Source organism: Pseudoliparis swirei, chromosome 4, assembly GCF_029220125.1.
Source record: "Pseudoliparis swirei isolate HS2019 ecotype Mariana Trench chromosome 4, NWPU_hadal_v1, whole genome shotgun sequence".
Classification (NCBI taxonomy): domain Eukaryota; kingdom Metazoa; phylum Chordata; class Actinopteri; order Perciformes; family Liparidae; genus Pseudoliparis; species Pseudoliparis swirei.
In genome coordinates this window covers 18955158-18977837 of record NC_079391.1, presented here as the reverse complement: position 1 = coordinate 18977837, position 22680 = coordinate 18955158, and the positions used below count along the sequence as shown (strand labels likewise).

General features: G+C 42.8%; 3 protein-coding genes across 4 annotated transcripts; 2 read left to right on the top strand and 1 right to left on the bottom strand.

Annotated features, from left to right (window-relative positions):
- Window positions 1-1975: 1975 nt before the first annotated feature.
- Window positions 1976-2845, top strand: LOC130192663 (arylamine N-acetyltransferase, pineal gland isozyme NAT-10-like). The gene has a single exon (XM_056412770.1). The coding sequence runs from the start codon at window positions 1976-1978 to the stop codon at window positions 2843-2845; it is 870 nt and encodes a 289-aa protein (XP_056268745.1).
- A 3482-nt stretch (window positions 2846-6327) lies between these two features.
- scg3 (secretogranin III) lies at window positions 6328-17977 on the top strand. 2 transcript variants are annotated; one of them, XM_056412098.1, is made up of 12 exons: window positions 6328-6533; window positions 7646-7698; window positions 7868-7910; window positions 8026-8241; window positions 9341-9483; window positions 9756-9914; window positions 10007-10241; window positions 10476-10592; window positions 13009-13092; window positions 13870-13980; window positions 14934-15023; window positions 17096-17977. In XM_056412098.1, the coding sequence occupies exons 1-12, from the start codon at window positions 6431-6433 to the stop codon at window positions 17212-17214; spliced, it is 1473 nt and encodes a 490-aa protein (XP_056268073.1). In that variant the 5' UTR covers window positions 6328-6430; the 3' UTR covers window positions 17215-17977. The 2 variants fall into 2 exon arrangements, with proteins under 2 accessions (XP_056268073.1, XP_056268072.1); XM_056412097.1 differs by having other exon boundaries at window positions 8026-8253.
- Window positions 17978-18103: 126 nt separating this feature from the next.
- Window positions 18104-22571, bottom strand: lysmd2 (LysM, putative peptidoglycan-binding, domain containing 2). The gene is made up of 3 exons (XM_056412099.1): window positions 22095-22571; window positions 21162-21478; window positions 18104-18652 (listed from the first exon to the last, which is right to left on the bottom strand). Exons 1-3 carry the CDS (start codon window positions 22338-22340, stop codon window positions 18601-18603), a joined length of 615 nt encoding a protein of 204 aa, XP_056268074.1. The 5' UTR covers window positions 22341-22571; the 3' UTR covers window positions 18104-18600.
- Between the last annotated feature and the right edge of the window lie 109 nt (window positions 22572-22680).

Sequence of the window (22680 nt, the reverse complement as noted above, 5' to 3'; positions counted from 1 at the left end):
CTTGGTCACATAATAAGTAGCTCGCATGCTGAAAAAGTGTGAGCACCCCTGGTCTAAAGTGTAAGCACTGGCACTCAGTGACACTTGCCAGCACTTGCCAGCAGATGCCGCAGCTAGTCAAAAAGTGCCACTACTAGTTAAAAGGTGCCACAGCTAGTCAAAAAGTGCCACTACTAGTCAAAAAGTGCCAGCAGACGGAGGGTCGGCCAGGCGCGTCTGCGGCATCTGCGCATTGACGAGTCTCGCGACTCAGTGACAAGCTCCACTGAAGTGCCCGGACAGCGGAAGAAATCACTTTCATGATCACAGAATGGAGGAGCTGCGGTTTAGCTAGATAGATAGATAGATAGATAGATAGCTAAAATAGCTAGATACACAGATGGATATATATATATATAGTCTTTTTGTAGACACTTACTTACAATATGCAATAAGATAGTGCTGTACATTACTGCTGTATTGTATTTAATATTGTTTTGCTACTACTACGTTTCACTTCGTAATCTATTACACTTATATACCATGATATTGTAACGTCTCGGACGTTATGGCACTGATGACACGGAGACGGGACGACGTTAGTAATCCTCCCTTTATTGGGCATCCACCAACACAGACAGCGTGCTCCTCTCAGCTCAGCAGCTCGAACGTCAACAACAACGGTTCCCGTCAACCACCCTTAACTTCCGTTTTCCGACAGGTTAACCCCGCCTCCCCTCTACTCCGCCAATCACAGGCACGCCCTCTCGTCCAGCATGCACGGTGCCACACTGTGATTGACAGCCACTTCACAGGGTCGCTACAATATATTACGAAGTAAAACGTAGTCGAAGCAAAACAATATTAAATATAGTACAGCAGTAATGTACAGCACTATCTTATTGCATATTGTAAGTAAGTGTCTACAAAAAGACACTAATTATATATATATATATACACACACATCCATCTGTGTATCTAGCTATTTTAGCTATCTATCTATCTAGCTAAACCGCAGCTCCTCCATTCTGTGATCATGAAAGTGATTTATTCCGCTGTCCGGGCACTTCAGTGGAGCTTGTCACTGAGTCGTCGCAGACTCGTCACTGCGCAGACATGCCGCAGACGCGCCTGGCCGACCCTCCGTCTGCTGGCACTTTTTGACTAGTAGTGGCACTTTTTGACTAGCTGCGGCATCTGCTGGCAAGTGCTGGCAAGTGTCACTGAGTGCCAGCGTCGCTAGGGGGATCTCGCCCCTACTGTAGTCGACACCTGTACTGGGAAAACAACGGACTGGACTGGCTGGCGTGACTGTTTGTCGGAGCGGAGGCTCGCTTGACCGCAGTAAGGAACTGCAATGGCTTGTCAGCAACAACAACAACCCTCCGTCGAAAGTTTAGGTAAGAGTGTTTTTTAGCCTGCTCCAGGGTGATTGAACATAGGACCGATCTAATAATGGATCGGGTAAGTTCAGTACTGGTTAAAGTAGGTTATTATTTCTGATCGAGGCTACTCTCTTATCCAGGTGTCACTTCTTTCAAACGTTTCCTCTCCTTTCTCAAATACGCATACGATCAATTAACATGGATAGACAGTTAAAGTCATTAGGCTACTACTAGAACACCCTTCATTTCAAAAGATGTTTTCTTATCATTTTCAGTGGGACACTGGATCAAACCAGCCGCCTCGAGAGCACAGGTTTCAGCCAATGTTTGACTTTCGTTTTATGATGACTTAGTGTTGCGTTTCAAAAATCAAACTATCTTGTTTATTGAAGATGACGACTGAGCGAATAAAGCAGTTTTGCACTGCGCCTCTGCAGTTTCCATTTTCTGATCCAGCTGGTATTTGTGATATTTGGACTAAACAACAGCTGGGGCAAGATTGTTCACACATTTAAAACGTAAGCTCGTTTTCCTTTTAGTGGGAAATATACATAAGTTAAGGGCTGTTGAGGAAGTGATAATATGTGCTGTCTTTTTACTTTACAGGCAAGATGAATTTGGAGGAATACTTTGAAAGAATTGGTTTCCATGGCTCTTTTGATGAACTGGATCTAGCAACATTGAAGTTGATCCACAAACGGCACGTCATGTCAATCCCATTTGAAAACCTCAGCATGCACTGTGGTGAGAGCAACATCATGGACCTTGATGCCACTTTCAACAAGATAGTGAGGAGCAGACGTGGAGGCTGGTGCCTGGAGAACAACTTCCTGTTTGGCTGGGTGCTGAGAGAAATGGGCTACGACACTGCAACGTTGGGCTCCAGAGTTTTTAACAGTTTTCTCAATGATTTTGGCCCTTTTGAGTCCCATTTAATCAATAAGGTTGTTATTGATGGAAATGCCTATATAACAGATGTAAGTTTTGGTGTGTCTTTCCAAGTGTGGGAGCCCCTGGAGCTCGTCTCTGGAAAAGACCAACCTCAGGCAGCGGGTGTCTTTCGCCTCACAGACAACGGGGACATCTGGGTGCTGGAGAAAACAGGTAGAAATCCAGAGGTTCTCAATCCAGAGTTTGCCAAATCAAGTCTGGTGAACAGAAAAGAAAATAATCTGATCTACTGCTTCTCCTTGGTGCCTCGTGAGGCCGAACATTTCCTTGAGATAAACAACAAACTCCAGACGGAGACGTCACTGTTCACCAATAAGTCCATCTGCTCTTTGCAAACACCAACAGGATTCAGAGCCCTGATTGGCTGGACCTACGTTGACGCCACCTACAAACCCGACGAAGGAGTTGACGTCTTAGACATAAGAAACATAGCAGAGGAGGAATTGGAGCAAATTCTTTGTGAAAAGTTCAACGTAAAGCTGAAGAACAAATTGCAGCCTCTCAACAACAAGTCATTTTACACATTTTGAAATCCTTCACACGTCATGTTATGAAATTCACCTGGAAAAAATCCTAGAACTTGTTTTGATTTTACTTTCACCCAGGTAGAGCAGCTTCTTCGAGAATTATATATTAGAATCATGAACAGTGCTTTGAATTAAATATATTGTACAATGAAATGTGTGCAGTTGCATTAGGCCTAGTGAAGTAAAAATAGAAATGTTTCCCTCTTGTTTTGTATATGTGTAGGCTAAGTTTTCTGAGTTAATGCAAGGAGCAGACATGATGTCCTTAAGGACCAAAATGAAGTTGATTTTAAGTACATTTTCAAATCTACCAAAAAACACAATGTACTGTTGGCCAAATATATATTGAATAACTATCTTATATGTACCATGCTAAGCTTCAAGTTATGTAATCATGTATATTGTTGTGCCTGGATGTGCTCGACTTACTCTCATCTGTAATCTGGATACTTTCTCATCACCGTGGTTAAAAAAATACGCGTGCACATATATTTTTCTTCTGACACACGACTGAGCTCGTGGTTCGAAGGCTGAAGGAGGGGATGTTGATGTCAGAGTATTATCAGGTCACAGAGGCAGTTTTTAGCATAGCCTGACCAGTGGAGGACATCTGTTTGATCCTATAGTTCATGCATAACCTCCTGGAGAAGTCCTGATGTTAGAGTAGATCCAGGGTCATACTGAATGTAACTCTATAACAATGAACTTGGCCCCAGAGACTCTGCATTCACCTTTGCCTTTATATTCCTGAAGGTGCAGCTGAAGGAGTTTATGGGCCATGTATGGTTTTATAGTTTTATTCTTTGTCTATCTTTATTGCGATGCACCTTTCACCTTGTCAAATTCCTTGTATTTGCATTGTACTTGGCAAATAAACAACAGATTCTAATTCTGTGCATGCACAATTACAAATGTTTAATTTGTCAGTGTTAATACCAGACTAATATTGGAAATCATTAACACATATTCTGGTTAACCACTCAATGGAAGAGTACATGACAGACTTTAGAAGTCATATTCAGAACTTAAAGCCCCTTTAGATTGAATGTTCTGTTCCAATTTAAATCTTATTGTGACAAACTGAAGCTAGAAACCTTAGAAATTCACACATATCTGGTTGAGCTGGAATGAATACATTTGACCCAAAGGCAAGACTTCACATGAAACACAAATATAACTTGTGCATTTTACTATTCCACACCGTTGTTGTTCAATTCGGTTTGGGAACAACTATGATGATACAGAATATAGCAAATGGGAGTTGGATTCCTGTTCTTCATGAATATTATTACTTTTTTTTGTTTGTATGTTTTATTATTTTATTATTAACATTTCAAGGGGGAGAAATGTAAAGTAAGACTTTAAATGAACAATTATATCATAGTGATGTAATTTTGGAGCAAAACATATATCACAGATTAACACAAGTCCGATTTTAAAAGACATGAGATTCCCTTCCTTTGTGGCTCCGACGGACACACTGCATCCACAGAACACACCATTCTGACAGCTCGCACATCAGACTTTATAAAGGTATGGGTAAACACCTGGGCTGCATATTCTCAAATGCATCTGCAACTCTTGTAATGTCATATATTTTATAGGCAAGATGAAATTGAAGGAATACTTTGAAAGAATTAGTTTCCACGGCTCTTTTGATAAACTGGATCTGGCAACATTGAAGTTGATCCACAAACATCACGTCATGTCAATGTCATTTGAAAACTTCAGCATGCACTGTGGTGAGAGCAACATCATGGACCTTGATGCCACTTTCAATAAGATAGTGAGGAGCGTGAAGTCTTCTATACAATGTTGATGATGCAGTCTAATAATCCATCCATCCATTTTCATCCTTTTAATCTGGGGTCGGGTCACGGTGGCAGCAGACCCAGCAGGCTGACCCAGACTTCCCTCTCACCCGCAACATGTTCCAGCTCATGAGGGATCCCGAGGCATTCCCAGGCAAACTGGGAGATATAATCCCTGTCTAATAATGACAAACAGATATAACAAATAAACAGTATTTGTGTTCTTCAATTTTGTTCATTGCATGTATGCAGGTCCAGAGTTTGGAAGTAATCAAGTCATCTAAATTGGATACTCAAATATGTTTCAACAATATGAAGGCCAATTTACAGTTTGCAGAAAAGTAAGTACTTTCTGTACAGATGACAAAAAAAGTAATCTGATCTCTATGATGGACAGGTGAAAATATGGAGAATATTCCCTTGAAACACCTCCTTGTCCAAACATTCAAAACAACCTGCGATTTATTTTCACAAATATTGTGTTTCACCGAAATACATTAAATTTCACTCAAAAAAGCCACTTTCAACAATAAATTGAGACGCTTGATACCTTGAGAACAAATTAAGCGTTTAGTCAGGAAGACTATCTGCTTTTGCATGCCTAAGCCCATAATTATTTTTCTAATACATCTGCCAATCACTCCTTACACATGCTCACTCATTATTTACTTACTGTCTGTTGGAGTCAAAAGGTAGTTTTGTTCCTTTCTGCTATCTTTGAGGGAAACACCGGGTGAATTACTCTTATTGAGTAACTATATCTGCATCAATAATTCATCAAAATATCAACACACTGAACTGTCAAGTTTTTGTACAACTGCATTAATAAATACACATATTTAAACGGTATAATTGTACCTGTATTATCGGTGTAAAGCCATGTTCGGCCTATGTTATTATTATCTTTGATCTAATTATTTTATTCTTCTTAAATACTTAAGACATTATTCAGTCTGTCTTTTTATTTTTTATTTTTCTCTTACATTGGACATATTGTGATATTTGAAAATGGTGTGTGCTTTCTGGTATTATTAGATTAGATGAGATGAGATGAGATATTCCTTTATTAGTCTCACGGTGGGGAACCTTCAGGATCACAGCAGCGGGTGCAAATTAGAGCAGTAGTCAAATATACAAATAAAACACAAAACACAATAACAGTACTAAATACTAAAATACTAAATATACAGAGGAAACAAAATATATACACAAGGCAGTGACCAAAGTGAATTTCCAGTAGGTTAAAGTTTCCAGGAAAATAAAGTGCTGAGTGTGCCAAGATCTCCAGCGATCTACTGCAGTTTGTTGTGCAGCCTGACAGCAGCTGAGTGGAGAGGAGTGGACGTTTGGGTAACTGTCACCGGAGAAACAGCGCCACCTAGAGTTCCTGGGCGCGTGTGTTGCTGTGTTTGGGCCCCCTAGAGGAGCACACTTTAGCTAGCACGTTCACAGCTAGCATGGGAGCCACCTGCAAACCTACGCAAGTACCAAGAGGGCGAAGGCGGCACTGAAACTCCTAGTTCCGCCCTGTATTTTAGATTACAACCAATCACGTTAAAGCTCTGGACACATACTATTTTGATTGGCTCGGGAGGCCCGTCCTTCAGCCGACGGGAAGCAGCAGCAACAACACACACTGGGTCCTCCAGGGCGCAGCCTCCGAGGTAGTTTCAGCACCAGCGACCGGGCGCAGCGGAGCGGAGCTGTCCACACATTCAGCACTTTGACCCACAGGATAAATCTTCCTCCCGGACAACCCGAGACAGCTTATTTTAGGATGGCGTCTAAATACTTCGGCCTTTTTGTCCTTTTCCAGCTTCTAGCCCTGAATGTAGTGAGCCAGATATCTGCCTTCCCCACACCTACAGCCTCAGCGGATGGTGAGTTGGCCATCGCATCTGACCGTGCGAAAGACATGCATTTTTAGTAATCTTGACCTGTAAAGATTGTTTTGCAATAGGCTAATATGTTTAATAATGTAGATATGCTATTTAAAAATGTTGTTTAGGAAGTCAATGATTACAAAAGAAGATTTGTAAAAACGCCACGAAGTCCAATATGATCCTAGCCTACTGTTCAGCACATATGGTGTCTAAAATTAAAAGAGATAAAATACTACACGGTTCTCTTGGATATATTATCTCATCATTAAAACGCATTATAAATATAAGAATATCTGCCCCAAACAAAATGAGTCTATTAAACATTCTACCTTAAAGTGCAGGTAATTTAAAGGGGTTATTAGTTTATTTGTATGTTCTCCTATCTTGTATATATAGAGCTGAAACTAACTTCATTGTTTATTAATGTGTCAATTGTTTTCTCTTCTCTGTCTGGTGCATCAGTGAATAGTTAAACATGTTGATCAGGGTTTCTCAAAGCCACGACGACGTCCTTAAACGTCTTGTTTGGTCCACAACTACTATATATATATATATCTATATATGTATATATATATATATATATATATATATATATATATATATATATATATTGAGTTAGCTGTCACAGAAGACTCGTGAAACCACAACATATTCTCATCCCATTCTCATTATAATCAGATCATTTCGCTTTGTTTCGTTCCCCTATGAACCCGTTTGATGACACGGAATAGAGCAGAAAGCAATGCCTCTAAAGTTCAGCTGCAGCTCAGCAGCGAATGGCGGTGCGTTCAATGACGCCCGCTCGCATGTTATGGCCGCGTGTGGTCTATTTTTGACGCAGTTTAATCTTTTGTTTGATAATCCGATTAAGGTCATGCCTCTGCGGTGCATGGTGAGTTGGGAGCGCAGATAGGATCACATATATCTGAAGCATACGAATGTATTTAAATGACCAGAAGAAGAAAAAATAGTGACACATTTTATAGAAGTACAATAAGATATATTAAGAGTTTTAAAAGCAGATTTATCTAGAGCAATTCACATTTATGACCTAAAAAATCTGATCCTGCTTAAAAGTGTTAAGTTCTTACGATGTGTTGTTGTTCCAGATAAAACGGTGTACAACAGACAGTTGACAGAAGAAAGACCACTACAAGAGCAGGTAAGCTCTCGTTCTCCATGTCGCACAGTTAATTTTAGCATCCAATATCCGGCCAAATGGGCTTTATGGTCACTTGTCAAACAACCATGGAATTAGCCCCTCAAACATTATTAATCAGAGTTTATATCCTGAGTGGAAATTATTTGTGTAATGTTTGCCATTTCCCCAGATTGCTGAGGCGGACAGCGTGAAGGCTGCAGTACAGTCAGCGGGTAAGGGGAAACCTCGCTGCCAATCAATTATTGCCGGGTTCATGTTGCAGCGCTTCACATTCATGTGAGAGGAGTTCATCTCCAGTTTGGTCATTCTGTCCCTGCTGTCTTTCAGAGAGCAAGCGCCCCGCGGCCTCCAAGGACGCAGAGTCAGAGAAGGACCTCGACGACTTCACTGTGTTGAAGTCGCTGGCGGATGGCCGGAAATCCAAGGAGACCACGGAGGTGCCACCAAAGAAGGAGGACCAGCACGTCCCAGATGAATCAGACTCGACCAAGAGCCGGCGTCTGGCTGAGGACTACGACTCCACTAAGACCGGGATGGACTACGGCAAGTACCAGGGTACGCACACCTGTCACTGCGTCCATGGGATCATTTGGAAAGGGTGAAGTGGGTGAGCCGCCCAAGGCAGCGTGACGTCTGATTTCCCTTCTGCATGTGTGACCTTTGCCCGCGTCGCCAAGGGCAGGCGTCATGCCGCGGCGAGCTTCTGTCTGTCGCTGACAGGCTATCAGGCAGACATTTTAAGAAGGAGTAGGTAGAAGAAACATGTGTGTGTGATGGGGATGAGCAGAGACAGAGAGAAAGAGTCAAAGGCGGGACATGTGCACGCGAGAGAGGAAGATTACCCTCTCCCTCTCAGACACTGCAGTTGTGTAAAGCTTATGCGGGCTTCTGTGCCAGCTTCTTCTCTTCACAGGAGACTTTGAAATACATGTAGAGAACATACAACTACGATTTGCTCGAAATGTAATCATTTGCAGGTATCTGCATGGACCTTGAGCCTCAATAGATCTCATTAGATCAGCACACATTTCACTGTGTACGCATGTAATGCGATCTAAATCTTCAGCATAAAGCAGCGTCTGTGAGGCGAGGTGACTCAGACACAAAGTGCTGAGTGGTCAACTTCATCGATTCATGCGGTCGCCCCGGCAATAACGAGCAGCTCGTCATGTTACGCTACATCTAGATTAGGCGAGCGCAGGCGGGATTTAATTTCTTATTTCCTGGAGTGAGACATAAATAGGTAGAATTCAACACTGGTGATGGAGCTCACCAATAGGGTGAGAGTATTCTGGCACTGCTTATTCTGGTTGTGCGTGGACACAGGGAATCAGCTGGTGCTGTTATGTAAGAGTCTCGCTCGAACAATTGCACATTCCTTATTCCGTAACGCCGATATGGAGAAGTGGAATATTAGGAGAGGGAGAATCATTTATTATTGACAACTCTTGTTCTTTTCTAGTGTACAATAGAGACACAGAGAAGAAGATGGAGTAAAGTACAGCGTGCAGAAGGGAGAAAGCAAGCGTCATGACATCTCCTCAGGGGGAAAAGTAGAATATATTGAGGAATAAACACCGAATGTATAACACACAGCTATTAGACAGGTACAAATGATAACATATGTGTATTCTCCTCTCAGATGACCCAGAGAGTTTCCGCCAGGTCGACGGCACCCCGCTGACAGCAGAGGACATCGTCCAGAAGATCGCAAACAAGATCTACGAGGAAGACGACAGAGGGGTGTTCGACAGGATCGTAACGAAACTGCTCAAACTGGGGCTGGTAGGTTGTGAGATTGTCCCAGTGTGTGGTTTGACATTCACCCAGCAGGAACTCCCTATCTTTCGCTGCTCCTCCTGGAAAAAATATGTGCGAATTGTGCGATGTTAAAATCGCTCCCTGAGATGGTTCTCTCGGTAACAGCAATCAATAATGTGACACGTCGAGGTTTATGGTGGGTGCACCCTGTTGGGTTTCACCACGCCTCACAGCACATTTCTTATGAGACATAATTCTCATCTGTCTGTCTCTTTGCTTTTTTTCCGCCTCTGTAGATCACGGACAGCCAGGCAGATACTCTGGAATACCAGGTGGCCGAGGCTCTCCAGGACCTCATCACCAAAAACGCCAAGAACAACGAGATTGATGACGACAACAGCGACGACCAAGAAACCAAGGGGGAGCAGGACGCCCAGGGCTCAGACACTAACAAGGTAAAATACCTGTGGAGAAGTGACAGCGATAAAAAAGGGTGGCAACAATACGAATGACGATCATAACAACAATGACCCCCTGGCTTCCCCAGGACACGTGGGAGACTCCCAGGCGCGGCTACAACAAGGACGAGGACGATGACGAAGAAAACGAGGATGGGGTCGAGGACGAGGTGGACATGGATGCAGAAGAAGAAGGGGGCGACACAGCCGCTAAGACCTGGGACAAAGTCACCGAGGAGGGCAACGAGGTGAGCCCCGAAGACGGGCTCCAGGATCTGCAGTACTTCCCCAATTTCTACCGCCTGCTCAGGAGCCTCGACTCAGGTAAAGACAGTTTAGAAATGTTTCACAGTATCCAAAGAGAGAAGCTCTTGTTGTCATGGCGATATTTTTCTGCGAGGATGAGTATGAGCTTGTTTGTCCTCCTAACTAATTATTTATAGTCCCATCTTCACGACCACCACAGTCGAACACCATGTGGTAGCATTAACGCCATGGTGGCCAATTAACGTGAACCGAGCACTGATGCCAGATCTGTTCTCCGGTTTGCCGTTGCAGATCAAGACACCCAGGAGAGAAAGACATTGATCACCATCATGAAGACGCTTATCGACTTTGTGAAGATGATGGTGAAGTACGGCACCATCACGCCAGAGGAGGGCGTGTCCTATCTGGGTAAGACATAACACAATCTCAGCACTATTTATCGATAGCCCGGTGCAGTTCAGTTCCGGGACGGGAGAATCGTGTCGTGGGTGCCACAGTCATTGAAGACCGCAGAGCATTTGTTGTCAATAACAGTATTCTTCATTCTTGACCTTGGAGATTTTAGCTTGACAAAAGAATCTCGATTTATTCGCATTTTCAAGTCATGACGTGATTGAAAGGTCCCATAAAAAGTTCCATAATAGCTCATCCTGATGTAAGATTACTTCAAACAAATGGTTGTACCTCATTTACATGCATTTATTTATGATCATATAATGTTATTGTTTTACCAAATACTGTTGTCTAAAAGAATTATTCCTCGAAATGTCAACTAAACTAACAAAAAATATATTTTTGTTTTACATTTAGAGAATAGTTTTGCCAGTGGAAGGCATTATAGTAGGCCAGTCGACTGTTTTTAAGAAGCTTATTTTGCAAACATTTGCCGTATCACATTATCTTTACATATTCATATGTATATTAATAATAATGCAATATTGATTCCAATCGTGATGAAAGATCTCAAATCCAAGCTTCAATCCGTCCATTGCGTGAGCCGACGAGTGCATATGCATTTCTCTGTCTGTGTGTTTATATATGTGCGTTTTCCTCGTCTTCCAAGTGTGACGGCGAGTCGAGTTAATTTCCCCTCTCAGCCGGTGCGGTGGAGTGTGAAGCCTGTGCGGAGAGATTAATGTGAGGGGCGTCCTATAAGACCAGCCACGTTTTCTTATGGCTGGCCATTACGTCAGTAGCCATTGGTAAGGTCAGCCACCGGTAAGAGACAGCTGTCATCTCTCTGCGTAAGCCTCGGGAAACCCAAGACCCAACATCACTCTCTCTCTCTCTCTCTCTCTCTCTCTCTCTCAGTTGAATTTTAAAAAACATTATACATGGTCGAGGATTAAAATCAGATGGGCATATATGGTTTCATCGGCAGCAAGATTATTTTAGTTTTCCTTTGTCTTACAATCATCTGACCTGCCTATCTGAAGTTGTAAAGAGTCCTATGTGATATCTTCAAACTGCTTTTTTTTATTCAACAGTTAAAAAAATGTAAGGTTCAATTTACAGTTATATAAAATGTATAGTTCTATAAAAAAGCAGACAATCCTTATATTTGAGAAGCTTAAAAACAAAGAATGACTTTGAGGAATAGTCAGACACTGTTTCACCACTCATCTTAACGCAGATGAGAAATATTATTAGTGCGAACGAGAACAAGTCTACATTGTGTGCCACGACAAGAGCTGCGATTAACTATTGAACGTCATACGGATGAATCAATAACCTTTCAGATGACCTTCAGCAGCTGGTTGTCTCTTACAGCGGAACAAATTACCACTGCTGACGTTACACACCAGTATATAACGGGTTTCCCAGGCAACCCTTTATGTCGTATAGGTTGTGAGGAGATAACTGAATACACACAGGCCTGTCGATCTATACGCTAATCGAGTGAAGCAGGCCGCAAGACAGATAGAGAGAGATAGGGGGAGGAAGAAAGATGTTGTGCATGTGTGTGTGCGTGTGTGTGGGTTTGTGTGCGCAGAGGTAAAAGGATAAAATGATGGGCTTCCACTGTGTTACAGGTGGGAGGCAGCTTGAATGCACAAACGGTGCAAGTGAGATGCTTAGATAATAAGACATTACAAAGAGGCTTGTGAATGCAGAAGAGAGAGGACATTTGTGCAGCTCCTCGATGCTGTTTCTCCTGTCTCTCTGTTGCTTCGTAATACCCACATCTCGAATAACCTCTTCTTTAAGTAAATAACCAACACTTGATATAGAGGATGAAGTTCCAGCTGATGTCTGGGATGTGTGTATCCCCAGAAAATCTGCTTCCTCTGTGTCTGAGCGTAGTGTTTACCACTTTGTTAATCCAGAGAGGATCGGTTGACACTTATCTTCAGTCTGTCAGAAAAATGATCTGTTTTTGTTATTCCCAGGTGATTTGGGGTCTTTTATATTCTCTTATATTTTTGGGAAAGCTTATGACCCTCTGTATTATTTGTGGTAAACACGGATGACAAATAATAAATTACTTGTGGATAAATTATTCCTGTAACGGCTGTTCTTATACAGAAAACCCAGTATAAGAACAGCCGTCACAGGAATAATGCATTAAATCAATGCATAACTGAATTATTGAAAATGATGGTGGAAAAGAAAAAGACTTTCTGACTACCGTCATACTCTTGAACTTTCATTTCAATAATTGAATAAAGCCTTTTCTAATGTTAATTGCCCTCTGAGTCAGACAGGAGCAGTGTGGGACATTGAAATGGTTAAGAGGTTTTCGTTCATCGGCCGTAGAGTGAACTGACGTCACAATAATAATCTAATCATAAGTAAATGTTTGGCCCGTTTCATCCACCTGCAGAAAACCTGGACGCAATGATAGCCATGCAGACCAAGAACAAGCTGGGCAAGGCTCTCGGGCTTCCTGACTTCACCAGACCCAACGGTACACAATTTATCCTCCAATCATGACTAACATATATAGAATCAAGTAATTGTATTGTCATATTATTAGTTAGGCTCTATGAAGCTACATAGGCGGAATGCAAGTGCAGGAACATTGATTTGTGTTATATATGGTTTAAAATATAGTTTAAAATATAGTTTAATAGTTATAGTTATTTAATTAACAAAAACACTTTGGGACCCACTCAAGTGTTTTTAAACGTTCAAGTTTTACAAACTATCTAAACTTTATAAGCAGATTCTTGGTGGATAAATTGACCTTCAAAGGAATAGTTTGGCCTTTTGGGAAAAAAATGTAAACTGTAAAAATTATTATTTCCCCCCAACCTGCTTCAAAGAAATGTCCCCCTGTGGATGAATAAAGTACATATCTAATCTAATCTGATCTAAATCTGCATATGTAAGGCTACTGCCAGTTATCTTATTTTAGCATTACGACTCTAAACGGGTAAACAGCTAGCCGGGCTCAGTCAGAATATTAGAAACTCCCCTACCAACATCTCTAAAGGCAAAAATAAACCATGTCTTTTTTTGTTTAGTCATTACATAAAAATATAAATGTACATTTGAGTCCGCTCACAGCGTTTTTATTATCATTTTAAAACTTCAGTTTGTGTACAGATAACACAGAATATATTCAACATGTTAATTGGTCCCTGCAGGAGAGCTAACGCATATTTCCTAAAAAAGTTGAACTATTGCCGTAAGTATAGCAACAACGCGATATCATGCTGCATGAACTGTTTGTTTGCTGCAGGAAAGAATTTGGATGAGGAAGACAACACCAAGGCCGAGGCCGCCAAGATGCAGAAGGAGTATGAGAACCTGAAAGACTCAACCAAGGAGGAGCAGCCATCCACTGAGACCAGTCAGTCCACTACCCAGTCCTGATGACCACAGGAAACACAAATAGCTTTTTGTTTAGTCGGTTGATAATAAGCAAAAACTATTTAATACAATGTTGCCCCTAAAAAAGGCTAAACTCTATGCCATGTAAATGTCATGACTCATTTGTTTGACATTACGATGTTAATGTTTCTCTTGTGTCAAATGTGCCAAATAAATGCAGAATTTTCAAATATAGCAGATTCCCAAATGTCTCGAAAATGAGTTTAAACATAACAACAGAGACCATTCCAGACATCTTGGTACAGGGAGTAAACCGCAGTGTGTAGCCAATGCCAATCATAGTTAAGTCCCTGAACTAGGCCAGTCACTCACAGGACAGCTCGTTACAGCTGCCATTATTCTCTGTCACACTGTACTGTACACGCTCATCAGTCTAATCCACACACTCACCCGCAAGCAGGCATAACAAATAAAATCCATACGGGATATAGAGCAGGATTACCACCGGGACATTCCTTTTAGCTGGAAATTACATGTCAATTCAAATCCGTGCTAGATTAAGTTGCATAATATAATGGCAAAATTAGGGGTATGTTTTATAATCTAACTATGATCTGAAGCAATAGTCTGATTTTGATTGGTGTGTAATATCTATTTAAGTTCCAAACTGTAGATTTCATACACCTAACGCAGCTACCACTTTTCTACATTGAGTGGGTCATTTTTGTACCTGAGCAATACAAAAATGTTCCGTACAATTCTGGTTGTCAATGTGCTGCAATTGTTATAGCAAAATAGCGTAAGCATAGTCTTGCTTCATGAAAATGGTGTGATGTAAATAATTGATAAGTCATATATATAACTTTCACTCTTCTGAGTGAATGTGTGAGAAAAATAGTCAAGAGAAATCCACTTTTTTATGCAAAAGAGTTTCATGTCTCATTTTCTTCCTTTTTTTCCATCTCCCACCAGATCATCCTGGCAAGTCCGAGATTTATCTGGAGGCCATAAGGAAGAACATCGAGTGGTTGAAGAAACACGACAAAGAAGAGGGCAAAGATGGTGAGGCACAGTCTCTAATGTATGCAATTATGACTTTTAAAAACTAGACATGTCCCATCACTAGACAGTGCTGGGTCACAGACCGGTCTCAGACAACGCACTGACGTACAGAAGAAGTCTCTTTTGTTCACCTCAATTTGCAAGTAAAATGAGAATACCAGAAATGATGCTTCACTCCAGACCCATGAATATGGATCATTCCTGATGAGTCCGTTCTAATCATTTTCTTTTTCTCAGAGACAAATGTCTATTCATGTATTTCCTTTGGCCTGTTCTTCAATATTTGTTTGTGCAATTTGAATCAGCAACAACCCTTACAAACACAAAAGAGACCCCAACCTCTTTGTCATTAATTCCCATGTCTATGGATTCATAGTGGTTGGGAGTGTGTGTGTGTGTGTGTGTGTGTGTCTGTGTGTCCCCCCCCCCCCCCCATCCTGAAACTGTCAGCATTCATAAAGACGCAGCATGTGACCCAGAAAGCACACCAGTCTGCAGAGCTGTGGAAACTACGCACTCGTCTGCTGTTCCACGCTGTAAAACTCTATGTCCTAAACCCGGTGGTGCTTAATTGCGCAGTAGAGAAGGAAATGTTAATAATGAGTTTTCATCACTCGAGCCATCCGCCCACTGTTGATCATCTCAGGACATCTCGGACGAAAGAAAAAACTAAAAAGTCTAGTCTCAGTGAGATGGAAATGCACTGCTAGCGTTCAGTGGCCTGCTCTAATCTGAGCCGATCAATAAGGGATTCAGCCACTGGTGAGTCAGAGAAACAGTCAAAAGACAGAGGAGCAAGCAGAGCTTGACCTAGATTCTTGTGCGCATCTTAAAAACCCAGAAGAAGACAACAAAGCGCTGAGTTTATAGTGATGCAGTGTCCGGAGCAGCAGGGAAGTTGTGTTCAGTGCTCATCTCCCACCAGGCTCTATATCGGATGCTTCATTAGCATTCTGGTGCGTGGACTGGTTGTCAGGGACAACAGGGGCGTCCCCGCCTGCCACTCTGTGATCTGGGCAGAAGAGATGGACAGATAGCAGACTAGCTCACACTGAACAAATGTGGCCCCCAGGAGCACCTCATTTTCCATAGTGGCACTCAGCAGCTAGAATGATACTCTACGGTGTGCCACATTAAACCTAATGCGTATTCATTCATTACTTCTCTCTCTCTACATAGAAAGTTCAGCTGGAGGACAACAAAAGCCTTTTCAACCAAAACGCAGTGTCATAGAAACAGAGTGGGCGACGGGCTGTTTATTGTGTTTACTCGACAGCAGAAGCACCCATTAGGACAATCTCAGCGGACTCTGCGTGGGTGCCTGTGTCAACACGTGGTGTGTGTGCGTGTGTGTGTGTACGCCCACACACCACACTGATTAGCCAGAAGTCAACATCATGGCGTTGGCTCTCGGCTCCTCGCGGCCAAGATTTGGAAAAGCGGCGCTCTGCATCTATAATCACTTTCAGTTAATCCCTCGCACACGTCATGTGACGTCCGATGGGCAACTGTGTCTTTTAAACCAATGCAATAAATTGCTGCTGTTGGAAATTTTAACGAGGAGGATGCTGTGTGACTTCTTGGCTGCTCCTGTTATTCAGACGAGTCAGTGAGAAGTGGTGCAGCAGCGGTTTGCCTGCTTGCTGAGACTCATGTGTTACCATGATGGATAACACAGAGGTGGGTTGTGTTCATCTCTAAATATAGCCACTTCCTGCTGCGGCCGTATGGTGCTCTGACAAGAACTTGTCGAAAGCAAGGTGATTACAAAGGGTGCTTCAAAAACCTATTTCCTAATCACATTGAATTTTAAATGAATAACACTTGGCAATTACGTTCCTCGGCGTGATCTTTCGACCTACTTATGTATGTGGTATCTTCTCAACCGCAGGCAAACATGCTCAATCTGACCTTAATCCTCCTTGATAATGAACCGCGGCACCAGATTATGGCTTGTTTGGGTGTCCCGTTTTAAGAAGTCTGATCCATCCTGCCAATCGCTGTGGCCTCACAATCTTCCTCTTTAAATCTCAGATTATGAACCCATCCTTTGTTTCGGTCTCTCTTTCCAGATTATGACCTGTCTAAACTGAAGGACTTCATGGACCAGCAGGTTGACTCTTACATTCAGAAGGGCATCATCGCCAAGGATGAGGGCGACACCATCAAGAGGATCTACAGCAGCCTGTAACGCTGACGCCCATCACCCCGCCCCTCTGGCAACACAGGACTGAATCTGATATTAACAAAAACACTGACTCCTTACATATATTTCGTATGGCACGGTAAAATATGTACTGTGTATTCAAAACTACCTGCTGAGGGGAACTTGTTAACCCTCCCAGACATTCCCAAAATTTATCAAGAGAAGGGAATGAATAAAACTATCAACACAAACTTTAGTGATTCTTTATAGCTGCCCGATTATATTTGCACGCCAAAGATCGCAGAGTAATAATCCCTAGAATATTATTGAGAGAAATCAGAGTATTTTATGTAACCACCTCACATCTCCAACTAAAAGCCAGCGTTTACTCCAACCTGGGAAATGAATGTCTTGAGAGTATAATGCCATAGCTTTGTCTTCAACCTTTTCCAATATACCTTTTGCAGCAACATGCATATATATCAACGTGTACTCATTCAATGTAACCTGATTTAGATGATTATATTTACTTTTTCCAGTGTACATGTACGGTCTTTATGTGATCTTGCTTTTTATTTGACCCAAAAAAATATTTGTTGTGCATCATGTCAATGATCTCTGTATTTCTGTTATCTTTTGCTGTAGTTATTCTCGGGGCCCACTAGGGGCCACCGTTTGTACCATTAATGCTCTCTGCGTGTCTCTGACTTCAACATTTCCATCTCTAGAGCATCAAGATACGTATTTTTAAATGTAAATATTTGTGATTTCTTCCTAAAGTTTAAAAGCAATTAAAACGTTGCCTTTTCTTTACCTGTGTACTTAAATATGACAACGAAGCAGCACTGGGGGAAACAAACCCCCCAAAAGAACTCCTCTAGTTGACGTCCACGTGCTCACACGAACCTGCATGAAAACACACGAGAGCCTCCTGCTTGGTTTGCTTACACGTTTATTCTCTCCAAATAAAACAAATAGAATTTTTAAAAGCACAATAAAACAGCTGTAACAGACAGTTCTTCACACATAAATAATGCATTCACGCTTAAAAAGAAAATAAATAATTAGAGCGGTCCATTCTGTTTCCACCCCAAAGACCAAAGCTTTAATGAGGCAAAACATCGTGTTCAAAGGCGCGAGTCCGCCCGCCGCTTCGGTTTGGGGCGAGCTCGTACTGGGTAAACATTGATGAGGAAGGCCTGTATATACTCTCCAGTGATACGATTATAGGAGGGGATTTTGCAAACGCTCCTCCGAGCTGTAAACCATCATGCACATCCAATAGTTGCATATCAAAAAATAAAAGGCAAACATGACACTTTAGTTTAACGTGGTGTGGTAAAAGCAAAACGGTAAAGAGTAAAGTAAAAGAAAGCATTGTAGTACTGTTTGTATGTTTGAGCGTGTGCCTGCAGAATGCGGACGGGTCCTTTATATCTCCTGATATGACGTTGTGGGGGCCGTGTAGTCTTCCATATCGTTCCTGCCAACGAGAAGAAGAAAAGACATCTTTTAGGTTTTTTTGCAACACGCACACTCGAGGAGATAGAACAGTGAAAGTACCAAGCGAAAGAAAATGTGGCTCTAGACCTATATACTTTATTATTCTTCGTGTCATGAGAACATCCTGAGGGATGACGGAGCAGTCTTTTAAAAACATGCGAAAACGCACCATCACAACAGCCGTAGTGGAGATGAAGAAACTGAAGTGTCCTCACTTCGGCCTTTTTGCTGCTTTCATTATAAATGCTCAAATGCAGCAAATTGCTTGTGAAATTAAAAAAATGTAAAAGGTAATTTTTAACTAATTGAACATTAGACTGATCATAAAAAAGGAATCAATTAAAATAGAGATAATATAGTTTTATTTCTAAGTGCAGATACTCTTTCAATGTACCTAAAATAAATCCCTGAGCATCTGGATGTTCACAATAAACATTTAATGAGGCAGAGTTAAAAATAACTCTGGATCGATTGGTCTATCTTCTATTATAGTATGGCTATTTTGGGGATATGTATACACATATTCAACAACATAACATTTTAATTCACTACTTTCTATAAACTTGTTCTGACTCATATCTTGTTTCCTGGCACAACCACAGTTTTAGGTGTTAAGAATATGTGTTTCTTTTCTCACCCTATTTCCTATCCTGTCTCTAAATGAGCCCTTAGAATGATTCCGTAAAGTTGTTGAACGAGGAAAAGAAACTTATGTGACAGGAAAGACGTCTTTGGAAGCAAGTTGCAGGAGTTTGTGGCAGAAATGCGGCCACGACTCCCAGCGAAACAAATCTTCATCATGTAAACCCACGCAGCGATGCGGTAGCTCTCGATCAAGCCGGGACAGATGCGACGACATAGGATCCTCTGGCAGAGCAGCCGGTGTGCGGTGTGTTCCATCAGAGGACGTGCGGCCTGTGTTTACTCTGGAAACAAGGCAGTGAGTCCGTGTTTGTCTGAACACACGGCAGCTCCACAGGCGGCCTCTGATGTGGCTGGAAACAAGGCTCAACACAAAGCTCGGCTTTGGTGGCTACGTAAACACTTTGAGAAACTGATTGCTAAACTGTGAACAGAGACATTTTAAAAGTCTTTGTCGTGCGCATTTACGCTTGTGTCTTTGAAAAAACGAAAAGACAGCTCTAGGGTTGCTGGCACACTGTGACCACATTTAATAGGAAATGTTGAGCAGTGATTGGTCACATAATGCTGAAATACTACAATTATCTCACCTGACGAATAGTATGTAGAGAACCGACTTAGTAGACTTTCAAACATGGACCAAGTAATAACTGTTTTTCACATGATGTTAATAAAGAGTCTTTTAATTCAATCAAATCCGTATTATTAATAAGTCTAAAAAATATATTCCATTGAGGATTTCTTCTGGCTCTTTCACATGAAAAAAAATGATGAAGGTACTACCTCATTCTAGATCGGAAAATAACACTAAATAAAAATCAAATTGACGGGACGTCAGGAAAAAAATTTAAATCCTACATGCTATAATTATTCTGCAGGCGGATTATATTGATACTATTTGGTATGAACTGTTTCGTATATGACTAGGATGAGACCATCCTTACTCTTTCAGGAGCAATCAGAGGTCTCTTAGAGCTCTGGTACAAGGTGTCAGACTGGCAGCGATAATAGAAATCAGAGACAAAAGAACAGCTGAAGCCGGAGCAGCTGCCACAACAGGAAGGGAATTTACATACCGGCTGCTACAGGAGGTACTGCAGTATGAGCTAAATGCTTTTTAGAGGCGTGTTCTCTATGCTGTGGTGCGACTCAGCCCCGACTAAACCGATTGTGCCAATAACGCCTGTTTGTCCTTGAATGAATGGGGATGCCAGGCATCCGGTACTCCCTCAGTGCTGAGCTCACCTTCAGAGAGTCTCTGCCACGTCCTTCCACACATCTGATTGCCATAGAATGTGTCATCTGACAAGTTCGGCAGAAAAGAAAAAGACTCCCATCACCTTCCGTGAGAGCGCCTGCACTTTCCTGTCTCGCCGATCGGGATTTCTGGCGATCACCATACGGAGCCGAGGGGTGAGAGTCGAGACCCTCCCACGCACTAAGGGGATCTTTAGTCCAAATGTTACTATGTCTGGTACTTTTGAGGATTAAGGGGACTGTGAACAGTAATGCAGTGAGAGAAAAAAAAAGGCCTACGGATGCTGGACTTCACCAAACTTACAAATGTGTCCCATCTGTTAAGCACTAGAAATGTGCCACGGACGTTCATGAAGCAACCGTCACACCCACAATAAACACCGGCTGATTGATGCTACTTTTCTAACTTAGCTAAATTCAGAAAGACAATAACTGGCAACGAGCGATCCCAGCCCGGTCTGAAAGCGTGCACTCGTCCACGGCACAGAGAACATCAGCAGAACATAAGCAGAACATAAGCAGCACATAAGTGTGGGTGTGTGTGTGTGTGTTGGGGGGGGGGGGGGGGGGGACAACGACAGACACCTCACCTTACTTCCTCTTCCTTCAGCCTGCGTGCTGCCTGCTTGGATTGTTTGATTTGCAAGTCCAGTCTGTGTAAGAAGTCTTTGGCGGACAGCTCCTCTGGCTGGGGGCGTTTTGAGATCTCAGGGGGCGGGGAAGGAGGCGGCGAGGGCTCCTCGATGTCCGTCTCCTGCCACGAGGCCTCGCCGTCCCCGTCGGGAGACTCCAGGGACAGTCCGTTAAATATGGAGCGCTTCTCCGCCGCCACAGGGATGCTGAGACTGTTCTTCAGAAAGATGCAGTCGTTGCTGAACAGCTTGTTGGCCCTCTTGATTTGCTCCATCTGGCATGTCAAGAGCAAACAGACAGAGTTAATAGATGTTGATGACTCAGCCATCAGCTTACTCGGGTAAAAGTTTGGACCCAAGGACCGGCTTACAACCCCTTAAATATTGTGTCAGATATAAAAGTAGTTTTTAAGTCACTGCATTCAATCTTTTTGATTCCTTTCAAGTGAACAACGAGTCCTTTAGTCTAACTGCATGTTAACGAGAGAGGAGGATGTAAACGGACACAAACTCTACATTCAAAACTCAATGCATTGGGATTAGGGTTAGTTATTTGGTTTGTTAGCAGCCGTTTGAGCATGCTACATTCAAATTAGAATCAAACATCTCGTTAGATGTTGTTTCGAGTGTTCTCTCTAAAAAGTAGAAGGAAAAAGAAAGAAGAATATATTTTTATTTTTTAAACAATGCAGGACCTATTTTATTACATATTGGTGCGAACAAACATGCACGCAATTCAGTTAGCCGAAAACCGATTAACATGCAGTGTTGTGGCTCCGCTGGGCTGCTGGTGACCGACGCATCAACACTGCGTTCATGGTGCATCACGTCCCCCCGTCCAGGTGAACGTCACGCACACACCAGCGTGGCAGCGGTCGCGGGCCACCTTACCGTCACGCCGTATTTGAGAGCGATGCCTTGCAGGGTATCGCTGTCCGTCACCCGATGCTCGACGTATCGCTCTCCCAGCGAGGCCGGGACGCTCGCGGTGCTCCCGTACGAGCGGATCTTGGTCCGGGCCAGGCTCTGGGACAGCTCGCTCTCGGACTCGGAACCGGACCTGGACCGAGGGAAGATGGGTTGGCTAAAACGTCCTCCTCCATCCCGCATCGGCAGGACGGGAGAAAACTCCGCCATCTTCTCTCGACTAGACTGAGAGCCCCGGTGTCTTCCGCGTGCTCTAACGCTCCGGTTGACCCGCGGCAGTGAAGGAAGTCGCTGGTTCAAGCGGCGGCGGGATTCATATCCCCGCTGGTCCTCGGCGCGTCAACCCGGGGGATAAATGACATGTTTCGGGGACCACTACAACCACCTCACCCGTAGCTTTTTTCATAGATGCTCACGTCGACGTGCGGACGTGCTGAACGTCTGGGAGGAACAACGATGACACCGTTTCCGGTTAAACTTTCAAAATAATTCAGAATGAACTATTGTTTAAACCAGGGGTCCCCAAACCCCGGGCCGCGGCCCGGTACCG

Coding starts and splice junctions, on each gene's coding strand:
- LOC130192663 (XM_056412770.1), top strand. CDS start 1,976: ATGAATTTGGAGGAATACTTTGAAAGAATTGGTTTCCATGGCTCTTTT.
- scg3 (XM_056412097.1), top strand. CDS start 6,431: ATGGCGTCTAAATACTTCGGCCTTTTTGTCCTTTTCCAGCTTCTAGCC. Junction 6,534..7,645: donor ACCTACAGCCTCAGCGGATG/GTGAGTTGGCCA, acceptor TTGTTGTTCCAG/ATAAAACGGTGTACAACAGA. Junction 10,593..13,008: donor GGAGGGCGTGTCCTATCTGG/GTAAGACATAAC, acceptor ATCCACCTGCAG/AAAACCTGGACGCAATGATA.
- lysmd2 (XM_056412099.1), bottom strand. CDS start 22,340: ATGGCGGAGTTTTCTCCCGTCCTGCCGATGCGGGATGGAGGAGGACGT. Junction 21,479..22,094: donor CTCTCAAATACGGCGTGACG/GTAAGGTGGCCC, acceptor TTGACATGCCAG/ATGGAGCAAATCAAGAGGGC. Junction 18,653..21,161: donor CTGAAGGAAGAGGAAGTAAG/GTGAGGTGTCTG, acceptor TCTCGTTGGCAG/GAACGATATGGAAGACTACA.